We start from the raw sequence: 14,022 nt of genomic DNA, 5'->3' as shown, positions 1-14,022 counted from the left end.
CACAAAAACACATTCATACATACATGCAAACACAAGCACACACACACACACGTATACATGCACATGCATATGTATACAGTATGCACAAGTTTTCAGTTAAACACTCACACCACACACACAAATCCATGTGAATATGCCAGAGGACTACACACTTAGCGAGGCTCACACACATACTCACACACAACCAAGCAGTCCACTCGATCACCATGGCATTCATGCTTTAAAAGCAGCATGAAAAATTACTCTGCCAGTGTAAGTCTTCCGTTCTCTTTCAGTAAAACTCGACTAATTGTTCTTTCAGTCCGAGGGGAAGTGCTCCTAAACAGCAGGGCTACTGGAGGTGACGTCATTCATATGAAGATAAATATCTGAGTGCTGTGGCCTTGATCTGAAGAGAAGTCCGTAGAATAACATTTGGTTTACTTTTAGTGACACTTTACTGATCTAAATGTACTTTAACTGGAACCTTCGGGTGCATATCTAAATTATGCAAATAGAAAACCAGTCCAAATATGTAAGAAGTTAATGTGAAACCAAAGCAAACACAATCCGTGTTAAAGCAGTGACCCAAGACTCTAGCAGCAAAACTGCATGCATGCACCATCAGTTCACAATCCTGCTAATGCTCTCATCGTAGTAACTAGTGTAGTCTGAAGAACAGAACCAAAGTGCATCCTGGTCTTTGACCATGAGGTATCATCATGGTGACGTTTTTCAACAAGACCTGTGTCTTGTCTTTTCGCTGCGCAGATGGTGGCTACCAAGTGCCACCTAGTGTCACATGCTCTTGGATTTGTGTAGCTGCTTGCTGTTTGTAGTTTGTAAGGAGTCATTTTTTTATGTTCAAATTGTATTTACTTACTCATACTGATTCACGTTAGGAAAGAATAGTGGTTTAGGATATAAAAAAAAGTATTTAAAAGTATTTTAGGATCTAAATTCTGAAACAGACCGGTCATGGTAAATAGTATGCTCAAATTGACATTCTAGTCAGTAACACCAATTTTTTACCATTTAAGAACACAGAAAAAAAGGCATGACCATCTCCTCTTTCACGTGGGTGCAGTTTCTACCCGGCAACAAGATTTGACCCGCTGCCTCCCAGTGACACTCATCTGAATAAATTGAATAAAACTGGAGACAGGAGACGTTTGGGGGGAAATCTCCCTATATTACAATAGAGGGAGAAAAAAAGAGAGAATGATTCTCCATGCTCCTCTGCCCGTGTGCTTGACAGTCCTGCATTGGAGGTGGGTATGGCCTGCTGAACAAAAGGTCGGAAGGCATCATGGAATTCAACGACGGGCCAGCGCTGACAGTCAAACACTGACAGACACTCGTTCGCTTCACCGCAGACCGGCCGACCGCCGACGTGGCAAACCACCCTGACCTGCCTCAGACTTGCTCTGCTCTGCTAAAGAGCGAGAGGGGGGGGGTCAAAGGTTAGGTCTTAAGGAGGCAGCCATGAGAGGAGGCTGTCACGGCCCGATGGTCACAGCTTGGCAGGCCAGGAGTAGAGCATGCAGAATGAACTCATTCTGTCCTGCTCTGCTCTCATCTCAGTCTCTTAAATTAGACCCATTGCCAATTCATGGAAGGCAGACATCTGACAGCTTGCCTGTCAAATTTTCTGACTAGGAACCAAAGAGAACACTCTTTTTTTAAATAACTCATCACAGAAAGACATAAAAAGCGTAGGGTGATAAGTTTAGGTCTGTGTTTGTTGGCTGTAGGCTACCTTACATAAGATGGTTAAGATAAGGTAGACAGAAACATATCATTATCTTCATGGCTAACAAAAATATTTGCAGATAACTGCAGTCACATATTATACAAAATGTGTTTAAGAATATAGCTATGCTATCCCTCTGTAGCCTACTGTAGATTACTATCTACTAATACTTTTACAGACAACGAGCAAATATTAAGTTAATCCTTCAGACAAATTCAATTATTAAGTATTCTTCACGTTTCTAGAAAAAAATTATATTTCCCAATAGAAAGATTAGGTTCCAAAGTACTTTCTCTCTCACACTCCATATCCCATGATTCCTCAAAGCAACTAGAATGGCGCATGCGTGTACTGACACAGGAAAGGAGTTGTTTACTAGCAACGGTCGCTGTGGATGGACATGTTTTTCTGAAACGGTAACAAATTGCATGTTAAAATGTTTCTGACTGTTTACATAAAGAGTACGTGCTTTTGTAAATAACATGTGCTCATCAACTAAGTAAAACACGCTAAATTTGGCTGAAATCGCTTTTTGTGATTTGCCTTCCCACTAACTAGCTAGCTAACATATGTGCATGGCATCATCTATCGTGGCAAAAGCAGCATAGACTGACATGCAAAGCAACGTGATGTAGTAGTCTGTAAGTGATCTATGTGAACGTAGATGACTTCAACGCTCAAATGGTCAAATTTTTAAGAATCATGATATCTGAAACTTGATCTTAGAAAAAACCATGTCAACATTTGCTGATGAAACAGCAGCAGACGTGCCTGTGAAGGACATCACTTTGAAACTTAGCCAAGCTGGAGTTGGAGCACCAGGTTTGTAACGCTTCTATTAGCTTAGTGCAAGTGCAGAAATGGCTGTAGCATTACTCGAAGTACGGTCAATAAGTTACCGCTAATCTAGTTCCTATCTGTTTTCCTTACAGATTCCTTGGTCACCCAGAATGTCAGAGATAGACAGGCCATCTCGCGCGTGTCCAGGGAGGAGCTGGAGGACAAGTTCCTGCGGCTCCACGAGGAGAACCTGCTTCTCAAACAGCACAGCCACAAGCAGGAGGACAAGATCAAGAGGTGGGAGAAACAAATGCATACACACTTAACCTACACCCCATTTTAAACATTCTACAAATTGATTCTTGAATATACTGAATTAAACTTGCAAATACACTAGAATGTACCTCTTTACCTAAATCCCCAACAACACTGGATAGACGCCCTACTGGCTTAACATTTGTGATTTACACAGATATGACTGCCTTGTACCGTACATGAGCGCTGATGAAAGTTACTGTACAGTAGGCAATATTGACTTGTGTCTTTAGATGCGAATGAAAAAGTGATCTTCACTTGAATTCCTTGAGCTTATTTGCTCCCGTGAAGTGTCAGACTGAACACTGTCATTCACTCCTGACCACAGGATGGCCACCAAGCTGGTGCGGCTGGTGAAGGACCGGCGGCGGGTGGAGCAGGGTGCACCAGGGGTGGGTGGGGTGCGTCCACAGGGGGGCAGGGACGTGGAGCTGGAGGAGATGATGGAGGAGCTCCAGGAGAAGGTCCAGGATTTGCAGAGGCAGAACGATGGGCTGAAACAACGTCTGCTGGCCGCCAAACAACAGCTGCAGGTGCAGAGCAGGAGACCCACCCCTTACGGTCACGTCCAATCACGCATCAACACAGGCATGAGGAGGCAGAGGGAGGACATGCACACTCAGGGTCCCATACCGTCCTCCAGAGGTAACTACTTCACCTAACCATCTAACCTTCTCAACCATACTGAGATTGGAGGCAGAAATATTTGGTTTAGGAAGCCGAAGGCAGAGGTGAGAGTGGTGTGTGTGTGTAGAATTCCAGTGTATTCAGAAGGTTCCTGTACTTGTTACAAATTGGCGAAATGAAAATGAACTTGAAGTCTTGACACTTGTTTGTCACCTGTTCCAGGTCTCCAGAGCGTGGAGGTGGAAGTGAGCGGGAGGCCTCCCCTTGGTCTGCTACCCCGATATGGACACAGTCTGCTGGATGACGCGAGAGCCGAGATTCGCAACCTGTAGGTGCTACTCAAACTCCTAGATGAGAGCCACGTCTAAATCGTTGGCGGCGAATTTGACATTTGTATGCTACTTGTACCTTTGTGGGACTCACAGTCTCTCTGTGTGTGTGTGTGTGTTTACGTCTGGGTGTCATCAGGGAGAACGTGATCGAGACCCAGCGTGGCCACATCGAGGAGATGGACCGAGCGGCCGAGATACTGAGAGAGCAGCTGAGGAGGAAGGAGAGAGAGTTTGAGGAGTCCCTCCTTCACCTGAGACAACAGCAGACCACAGGACAGAGGTAGCCTGGCTCAGTGGGCTCCACAACAACACACACTCGCACACACCAACCACACCGATCATGTTATCTGGAATATAGGATACAAAATATTCTGGTGGGATCAGTGGTTCATACCCAAAAATCTAAATAATACTTTTCCCCAGTTTGCAAAGTACAGAGTTCAAATAAAACCGACACCCACAATCACACACGCACACCTTACATTCTAAAAGACACATATCCTTCCTTGGTTTGCGCTGTGCTGATTCCTTCTAGGTCCACTATCAAGGACAACGTGGAGATGATCAGACTGCAGAAGCAGCTGGTGGAGAAGGCGAACGCCTTCACTGTGCTTGAGGGCCGCTTCCTCCAACTCCAGGAGGTGACATAGAAGCGATATCAGAAACCATTTCACAACATTCAGTGAAAGCTCAGAATTTACGCAACCACAAATATCTGAATATTTTGTTTTCCTTTAAAATTATACAGACATGATTTGGAAACGGCAGTTGGCTTTGTTTTACAGAACCAGAGGACCCTGAAGGCCAGTCACGATGGTGTCATGGCCAAGGTGGACGAGCTCACTGGCCAGCTGAAGGATGAGAGATTGAGGAGTCTGGGGCTGGAAGGCCAAATCCAGAACCTCTCGTTCTCACAGAGAAGGACTGATGAGGTAACATCGTCATTCACTACAGTCAACAAGCGCAAATTCGCAAAATGTAATCGTGGATTTACCTAAAACGTTAACGTCTAGTGGTTCCTCTCAGTTGTATTAAGTAATTTAAAACTCCACCTACTGTTACCTAACCAAGTGTCTTTTAAATTACTAAACACAGCTCCATTGAATCATTCAACATAACGTTAAAGTAAATCCAAAATGTCCTTAAAAACATGCAATGTGTCTGGTTTGTCTTGACTGACTTTTCATCCTGTTGTGCAGCTGCAAGACAGACTAAATGACCTTGAGAGGGAGAGAGACCTGCTGAAGGAGAACTGTGACAAACTGGTGAACAGGTGAGGTCAACTTCAAGTTAAGCCGCATACCGCGGCAACTCTCCAGACATTTTCTCTCAGCCACCGTTTGACCGTGACACATGGGATGTTGTATCTCCCAGTGCCTTCGACGTGACTCAGGAACAGAAGTGGAGGACAAGAGAACAGCAGCTCAAACTGCAGATTGCACAGCTAGAGGTGGCGCTGAGGTCTGATCTCACGGACAAAAACGAGATTCTGGATAAGATCAAGGCTGAACGAGGTACATGCTGCATGTTCCCCCCGTAGATAGCTATGACAGCCATGTACCGCACATGAGCGCTGATGAAAGTTACTCTACAATTAGGCGACATTGTATTTTGTCTTTAGATGCGAATGAAAAAGTTACAGACGAAAACAAGAGGCTTCAGCTGCAGTTCCTGGAGCAGAAGGAGCAGTTGGATGAGATAAAAAATCGAATGAAGTTCTACACCAAGGTACTCACGAGAATGTTGTCTTTTGACCTGGTTTACTGAAGGTACGACCGTACGGTGACACTATATTCCCTGATTTTGTTTTCTTCTAGGAAAGTGAGATAGACGTGGCAGAACTCAGTGAGGCATTGATGTTAATTAAGGTACTTTTCCATTCCTCTTTAGCCATACCCACAAGGTTGTCCTGTATATCGTAAAAGTACTTGAGGGAAACCCATAAGGTTTTATCGAATGTATTTGAAAGTATTCGTTCGATAGATGAGGGCGAAGAAGGAAGCCTTTGTTATGTTTTGAAGAGCCCATCCCTGGTCTGTTCCACTGTAGGTGAGAAAGACCCAGAGGAACGGCCAGCTGGGCTTCCTGGAGCAGGTGGAGGATGAGATGCGTGGGGACGCAGACCGCTCGGTGAGAGAGCTCCAGGCCACACATGCAGAGACCATCCAGGAACTGGAGAAGACCAGGAACATGCTCATCATCCAGCACAAGATCAACAAAGACTACCAGGTGTGGCATATGACACACTTGGTAACGTCAGTGAAGGTTTACATTTTAGGAGGTGTCAACTGAGCATTTTGACACCTGAGCCGAGTCGAGTTTTGGGATAATAAGTGGAATAGAGACAACATATATGATTGACTGTTCACTTCAAACAAAGAGGATTTTTGTTTGTCAAATGATTTCATTTTTCCGTACTGTCAGGCTGAAGTGGAAGCTGTGACACGGAAGATGGACGAGGCAAAAGCAGAATACGATCAGAAGTTGGAACGTCTCGCACAGCTTCTGGACATGAGGGCTGCGAAAATCAAGAAACTAGAAAGTAATAATTGCTTCGTTTTCGTGTGTTTCTGTTGCTCGTGTGCATATTGTTCGTTTTTCATTCATTCGTTCTCTCATGAATCAAACCAGAGCCTTTGCTTTGCTTTTCTCCTCACAGCCCAACTGAAGGACATCGCATACGGGACCAAAGCGCACGTCTTCAAACCAGACGTCGACGACGACGACTTGGCCGACGTGTTCGACGAAACCGTCCGCCTGGAACGCGGGGAGAACCTTCTGGAAATCCACATCGGCAAGGGGTCCTTTTCAGCCGTGGCGCTCGCGTCTCTCGGCGACCTTGAGCCCTCGACCTTCTGCACCTACGCCTTCTTCGACTTTGAGCTCCAGTCCACTCCCGTTGTCAAGGGCGAGCGGCCGACGTACGGTTTCACGTCGCAGTACGTGGTGCGGGTGGACGACCTCTTCCTGCAGCATCTCCACTCGGGGTCGGCCACCCTGGAGCTGCAGCTGGCCAGGGGGATGGACTTCCAGACGGTGGCTGCGGGACAGCTCCGCCTGCACTCGCTCCTGGACAAGGAGGGCAAGGTGCACGGGTCAGTGCAGCTGGTCGGTAAGTGGGGTCGCAGCCAAACTCTTCCCTTGGGAATGTGTCCGCTGGGGGGTAGAGGAATGTGAGAGGTCTCACCTCGAGAGTGTTCATTTGTCACAACTTGCCCAGTTCTTGAACTGACTCTACTCACATTTTGAATGGACTTCGGTTTACCCGTTGTTTTAGTCCAATCATCCAGCGTCCACTGCTGTTTCTCAGGTGTGACAGGGGAGGTGCAGGCCTTCGGATCAGTGGACTACTGGGCCCGGCTGCGGGTACCCATGGAGCAGGCTATCCGCCTGTACAAAGAGCGAGTGAAGGCCCTAGGCTATCTCAGTTCAGCCAACGCTGGAGACAGACAGGTAGGGCGACGTTTGATGATGTCATAAACAGTAATTGCATTGCATTGGCCTACGTTGAGGTGTGTTCTGGGTGGTCATTGTCCTTGGAGGGGACCAGGCCAACTAACCTTGGTATGTTAAACATTTGGAGCGAATGAAACGCATTTTAAGCACCCATATGTAAATCCATATCAGGTGCTGAAGACTGCACTTCCCTCTTCTGTGTCCCCCCCCCCCCCCCCCCCCCCCCAAACCCTTTAGGTGTCCGCCACAGCCCTGGAACCTCACATGACTTCCGCCGACTCCAGCCTGAACGAGCTCAGCGTCACCGTGAGTTGCTGCAGCGGCCTGGCGTCCCGGCTCGGCGCCGGCAAACCCAGCGCCTACGTGATCTACAAGTTCTTTGACTTCCCCGACCACGACACGTGCATCGTCCCAGACTGTGGCCAGCCCCAGTTTGAGGACCACAGGTCCTTTCCGGTGCCCATGGACGCAGATCTGGACGGCTATCTGAAGACCTCGGCCCTGCTGCTCTATGTTTTTGACGACCAGGACTCTCAGAGTGAGCTGTACCTGGGCAAGGCCAGAGTGCCTTTACTGTCGCTGGCCCACGATAAAGCAATCACAGGTCAGTTTCACTCTCTGACCAATGATAAGAGGTTATTAGTGGGATTGATTTTGTATATGTGTTGTAGCTATCAGTTTTTTTTAAACCACTTCCCTACTGAATATGTCCTGCCAAAGACGTCAAATCTACGTGCTGTAAATGCATTTCTATGCTGTTTGGGTATCTGTCACGCCAGGGAATAGCTACAATACCACACTGGCCCGCTGACCTCTCGTTGGTCTGTCTTCCCTCCAGGTACGTTTGAGCTGACTGACCCTGCCGGCCTCCCCAGCGGCCATGTCGACGTCACTCTCAAGTGGAAGTTCACCTACCTCCCTCCCCCTGGCTCCACCATGACTGTGGAACAGGCTCGGTTCATCCCCAAAGAGCCCCCTGTGAAGCTCACACCTGAGGGGGAGGAGGCCGAGGGGAGGGCAGGGGACGGGGGCACAGAAGAAGCAAAGGAGGAAAAGGAGAAGAGGGTGGAGAAGGAGAAACGAAAGGAGGGTGTGGTGGGGACGACAGCGACGGCGAAAGAGGAGAGGAGGGCTAAGACTCTCGATCCCCTCCCTGCTGCCGCTGAGGGGAAGGTGGGATGTGTGTGAGGTGGTGCGCGTGCGACATTAGCGTCGGGGTGTTCCGTGCTCGTATTGTTTTGATCGGACGTTTCATTTGAAGCTGAAGATTCGTTTCTCGAAGTTCTTGCTTGGGTTCCAAAAGAATTCTGAATGTTTCTGTTTGTACAGCAACTGTGGTCAACATTGAGAGCGATCCAAATAATGTGTAGCTTTGTGAAATGACGGTTAAATGTTTTTAGTATAATGTATTCATTTAGCAGATAATTGTATCCAAAGTGACATAAAGGGGTGATTTAAACCTGCTAATACTTAATCTGTTGTCAAATGCTCAACCGCTGACCTATTCTGTATATATCATTGTTTGTCTCCAGGTACCTCAACCCAAACCCAGACAGAGATCATTTATGAAAGAAAACATGACTTCCAAAAAAGTCTCCTTTGTGGATGTTACCGCTCCTGAAAATAAAGTAATTGAGTTATCTTCAGCTGAACTTACATAAGTACATACAGTATTTTATACATAGTTACTGTACATGCATTTGCCTGTTACCCATGACATAGTTTGGTTTTGTGAATGGGACAGAATAGTTTTAAAATGTGATACTCTTGTAGAAGGCTAGATCCATGTGCTGCCACCTCAGTGGTTCCCCAGGTAATTAAAGTATTTGTATCGTATGTTCCACAGCTTGTTACGGTGTCGGAGGCAGCGGTGGCAGGTCCGAGCGGCTCCGTGGATGACAAAGATGATGATGAAGAGGAGGAGTCTCACTTCTCCGAAGGCCAGCTGATCTCATCCAGCTTTCAGTCTCTTTCTGACGAATCAGATATCTCGGAGGAGATCTTTGAACAGGAAGGCGGTAGGTGTCAGGATTACAACCTAATAGCGTGCTAGTATGGAGTCAGGTGGCTGAGCGGTTAGGGAATCGGGCTAGTAATCAGAAGGTTGCCGGTTCGATTCTTGGCCGTGCAAAAATGACGTTGTGTCCTTGGGCAATGCACTTCACCCTACTTGCTTCGGGGGAAATGTCCCTGTACTTACTGTAAGTCGCTCTGGATAAGAGAGTCTGCTAAATGACTAAATGTTAGTCCACTTTGGCATTCTGCATGTTTTCAATTGTGTGGTTTGACTGACATTTTTGTTCGATTCTCGATTCAGGAAATAAGTGAAATAGGTTAGCACTAAGCCCGCTGTTACACTCTGCCTAGATAACCACTATTGTATTGCCTGTCTTATTCTACTGCATAGACCCCACCTTTCCTTTTGAATTTCATCTTCTTTTCCAGCACATCCAAATTCCCTTTGCAGATGCTTGGGAAACAAATAGTCACTGTTATTGCCTTGTATCCTACTTTCAGGTGGAAATCGTCGGTGTTGTTGTGTGCTGACAATACTTCCTGGCCCAAAAAGCCATAAATATTGAATGTGGCAGCCAAAAATCTTTTAACAGGGGAGGGCTGACTCCATGAATGTCAATGATGGCCTTGGATGTATTTCTGTGTGTGAGAGAAAGAGAGAGAGGGGCAGGTAGAGAAAGACTGAAGGAGAGAGAGAGAGATACCAGTGTCCTCCAGAATGGATGTGCACTTTCATTTGTCTGTCGCCATTCTGTTAATATATATATCCCCCCCTTTGTTTCACTGGAACACTGTTGGTTGGAATAAACTTTTTCAACTCAATCTTTCTCTCTCTATCTCCCCCTTCCTCTCTCTCTCCCTCTCTCTCCCCTCCCTTCTCCTTCCTTCTCAGACGTACATGCGGCCCCAGGTGCGGGCGAGGATCAGAGTGAATCGATCCTCTCAGACAGTGATGACTGCATCGTTCCGGGACAGGCCTCGGTGGGAAGAAAGGTGGGCGAGAGGATGAGAGAAAAAAGTCCGCAGCTCTGAGCTCCTCTCAGAGACAAACTGACCTCGGAGTCTGGAGAACTCCGAGGCTTTAGGAATGGTGGTGGTGCTGGGCTGGCGGGAGGTGTCAAGGTTATGTGGCTTGTTGTGTTTTTCTAACAAGGCTGTTCTACGGGTAAGAGAGAGGGTCGTCCGGGAATGCAGAGCAACATGAGTGAAAACTCAAGATTTACTTTAGTTGGCAGTTGTCTTGGAGTGATAAATTTTTCGGTTTCGATGGATCTTCTGGTGCTCTTGGTGTTCTTTAGTTATTTCCAGATTTTTAGCCCCAGTAAAGCATGTGATATTAAATGGCATATATATATATGTGGATTTTAAATGTTTACATGGCATGGGCTACATAGTTTCCTTCGGTTTTTGTGTATTCCCTGTAACGTTAAGCTCTAATGGCCCAGGTGGACAGTGAGGATCAAGTGACACCATTAGAACACAGGAGAGTCAATCCCTTTGCCAATCCCTGGCTCGATAGCCAGGCACACCAGTCTGTGAGCACAGAACAGTCATTGGAGCAGGTGTGTTCTGAGACAACGCTACCAAGCAGATAGGACCATAGAGACCGTATTGATTAAAAGGCCTTACTTCATATCAGTTTGTTCTTGCCTCTATAAACAAAACATAGATGAATTCAATATTGGAGAAACTGATTTCTGAAGAATCTCATTTGAATCAAACACACACACACTCAAGGCATTAATAAATAAGAGAAACTACATAATAGGGAGATCGAGGAGACAATTTATAGGAGAACTAATATGAACACATACCTTGACAGGTTTCATTTTAACTAAATTTCATGTGACTTTCATTCTTACCTATATAAACACAGACGGATATCCAGTCAGTCACTCTATATACTGTGTACAAACAACTTCATTTAGACCTCGTAAAAATGCACATGACCTCCTGTACTGCCAAAATGACGACTCCTTTTCCTCCTCAGCCCTCTGAGCGTGTGCGTGTGGAGATCGTGTCCCTGAGCTTGCGTCCCGACTCGCGGGCAGCCTCGGACAGCAGCGTGGTGCGTCTGTTTGTGGAGTACTCCCTCCTGGACTTGCCCTCCGAGGAGACCCCCATGTCCCTGCCCAAACCCCTGCCTGGCAAGAGCAGCCACTACAACTACAGCAAGAGTAAGGGGAGGCCAGGAGATATTTGCCAACGCAAACACACACACACACAAACCATACACACCCTTGAACGCTCTGGTAGACTGTATAGGGATATTTACCAACTAATTACAGTAATGGTGTATGGTGGTAGAGAGAAGTACCCCCCACACACACACGTACACACACACAATAGTCTCCCGCACAATCTCTATTGCCTGATCATTGTTTCCCTAAATTGACATTCACTGTGTGTTTTGTGGCGGTCGGATTTGACTTGGTCATTCATGCCACATTTTCCTCTGCAGTGATTCATGTAGACGTAGAGAACAACAGGACGAGACGGGAGATGTTGAGGGGGGTACTTGAGGGACGTAACCCAGAAATGGAGAAGTAAGTAGCCTCTCGTGTCTGACAGGCCTCTGTGTGTGTCCAGTTGAGTCTGTTAGACTTGTCAAAACAAGAGTATTTTTTTCTTTTCTTTTAGTAATAGTGCATAGAACCAGGTAACAGTAAAATGGTGGTTCCTCATGGCGGACGAGAGTTTCTGTTTAATCACATTTGTGCTGTGATAGGCTTATGGTTGATTTTGCCTGAATGATGGCTCACTGTGATTGGCCCCTACCTGACGCCTGGTTTGATTGGACAGTATCCGGTTTACGGTGGTCAGCGAGCCACCGGAGGAGGAGGAGCAAGAGAGGGAGTGTGAGGATGTAGGCTTGGCTTATTTTAGCATTCCTAACATCCTGAAGCAAGGACAGGACATGATTGAAACCAACCTCAACAGTGAGTTTTGTGCAGTTTCCTATCCTAGGTGTCTACGCATGACTGTGATTTAGGCTGCCCAACTTCTTTGTTGGTTCATTTATCCTCTATTTGCCTGTCTTTAGTCTGTTTTACACTATCAATCGTATCTCTTCTTTTCACTGCTTGTATATTACCATGTCTCTCGATAAAATACACGTAATCTTTTCTTTCTTTTTACCCCATATCCATTTGGGAATCCCATGGTATCCACCTCTTCCGCTCTCTCTTCTCTCTGTATGTGCAGTTGTGGATGCTCTAGACAGCAGTGTGGTGGTTGGCAGTCTGGCAGTGTCTGTGGAAGGACTGGAGGCTTTCCAGTCTATCATGGAGGACCCGGACCATGACTACACCCCCATCTCCTCACTGGAAACAGACACATAGGCCGTTTAACATTTCAGTGGCCCAACGTCAGGACACTCATTGTAGAAATAATTGTAAATACTGTATGTGTATGCATCGTGGTAGCTAGCTCGGAAAAAGCTATTTGGAATATCGAGTGTTTTCATTGCGATTGTGTCTGTGTGATGTAAATGCCGCACAGTACTCAGGCTTAATATAGGCAAAGCAAGTGTCACACAAATTAGACAACGTTTGTGTTTTATTCATCTATTTTGATGGTTGAAAGGGATTGTTTTATTAGACAATATTGCACTACAATAAGGTTGATTTCTTCTTCTGCAGGTGTTTCGATCTTTAGACATGCTTGGAATAGCCTTAGTAAAACCTTCTTATCACTGAAGGATGAGGAAGTTAAGTCTGTAGTAACTGCAGTTCTGCAGCAACTACAGTACCAAGGCCCATGTCTTTACAATAAATAAATGCTGGATGAGACCCTTCTTAGTTCAGTAAACTTTGGAAGATAGTGGTTATTTCATAATTGAACCTCGATTTTGTTGGCCGGGATTTAAAGAATTGCATTGCTTCATGTTGCAGTGGATTTAGGATTTACCATAGATGGTTGCTCTAGATTTGGGTTCAAGATTGTACAACAATGACACGAATGTAAGGAATGTGGTTTTTCGCAATAATTTTGTAAGAGATTATGTTTTAGGTCAAGTCTAGGTACATTTCAGTAATATGATACATCTTTAATAGATCTAAGATTTCATAAATCCTATATGATAGATGAATGTGTTCACTTGTCTGTTTTGTATATACGCTTAATAAAGTGTTTAGTTTTTACACCTGTTTTGCATCTGTAATGTTACATTTGTTATTGTAGTTTTGTTAACCCAAAAACAACACAAAACCACAAAAGCTTAGACGGTCAAGACAAGCAGTATTGGTTTGGAGGCAGTGGTGGGGTACTTACAAAGAGCTTTGCGATAATGTTAAATCCTAGCAGAAATATTAGCAATCATTTTGGTGAAACAAGCTCAATAAACATTTGCACAAAGGATGCACAAAATACAGTAGGCCTACACACGACATTCACTCCATTTGTTCTTGTTGACCAGGCTGCATCATCACCATTACACTGGATGTTTCCCGTTGCAATGGATTAAGGAAAATATGTAATTGTATGGCACATTACAAGGTATATTTCTTATACAGGAATCAGGACTGGTTGCTGGTTGAGCAATGGTACCAATACGTTTTGCACAAATAAATAAATGGTACACATGGGAGTCAGTTGTATAATTTGTGACCAAATGATTAGGTTGGAATGATCATTTCAACTGAGAAATTAGCTTACTATATAAAAACAAACAAAACAAAAAACACTTGTGAAGGTTTTTATGAAGATATAGTCAGAGCCTGTTTAAGGACATGACATTTTGTTTATATTAGACATTCTCTGATA

General features: G+C 45.4%; 1 protein-coding gene across 2 annotated transcripts; it reads left to right on the top strand.

The window, feature by feature from the left end:
- Nucleotides 1-2,463: 2,463 nt before the first annotated feature.
- rpgrip1l (RPGRIP1 like) lies at nt 2,464-13,406 on the top strand. 2 transcript variants are annotated; one of them, XM_067234514.1, is made up of 24 exons: nt 2,464-2,554; nt 2,665-2,809; nt 3,156-3,472; nt 3,677-3,782; nt 3,923-4,066; nt 4,322-4,427; nt 4,572-4,718; nt 4,986-5,059; nt 5,161-5,300; nt 5,408-5,514; nt 5,604-5,654; nt 5,836-6,015; nt 6,211-6,328; nt 6,446-6,898; nt 7,097-7,239; nt 7,480-7,846; nt 8,081-8,415; nt 8,775-8,870; nt 9,089-9,260; nt 10,151-10,251; nt 11,249-11,435; nt 11,720-11,804; nt 12,061-12,197; nt 12,463-13,406. In XM_067234514.1, exons 1-24 carry the CDS (start codon nt 2,467-2,469, stop codon nt 12,597-12,599), a joined length of 3,936 nt encoding a protein of 1,311 aa, XP_067090615.1. In that variant the 5' UTR covers nt 2,464-2,466; the 3' UTR covers nt 12,600-13,406. The 2 variants fall into 2 exon arrangements, with proteins under 2 accessions (XP_067090615.1, XP_067090616.1); XM_067234515.1 differs by lacking the exon at nt 12,463-13,406 and having other exon boundaries at nt 11,987-12,176.
- The last annotated feature ends 616 nt before the right edge of the window (nt 13,407-14,022 follow it).

This window comes from Osmerus mordax, chromosome 4 (assembly GCF_038355195.1).
Source record: "Osmerus mordax isolate fOsmMor3 chromosome 4, fOsmMor3.pri, whole genome shotgun sequence".
Taxonomy (NCBI): Eukaryota; Metazoa; Chordata; class Actinopteri; order Osmeriformes; family Osmeridae; genus Osmerus; species Osmerus mordax.
This window is presented reverse-complemented; position numbering and strand designations above follow the sequence as displayed.

Bases quoted from the DNA above. Each gene is read 5' to 3' on its own strand.
- rpgrip1l (XM_067234514.1), top strand. From the start codon at position 2,467: ATGTCAACATTTGCTGATGAAACAGCAGCAGACGTGCCTGTGAAGGAC. The intron at 3,783-3,922 runs GTAGGTGCTACT...GGGTGTCATCAG, and splicing joins AGAGCCGAGATTCGCAACCT to GGAGAACGTGATCGAGACCC. The intron at 4,719-4,985 runs GTAACATCGTCA...CCTGTTGTGCAG, and splicing joins CACAGAGAAGGACTGATGAG to CTGCAAGACAGACTAAATGA.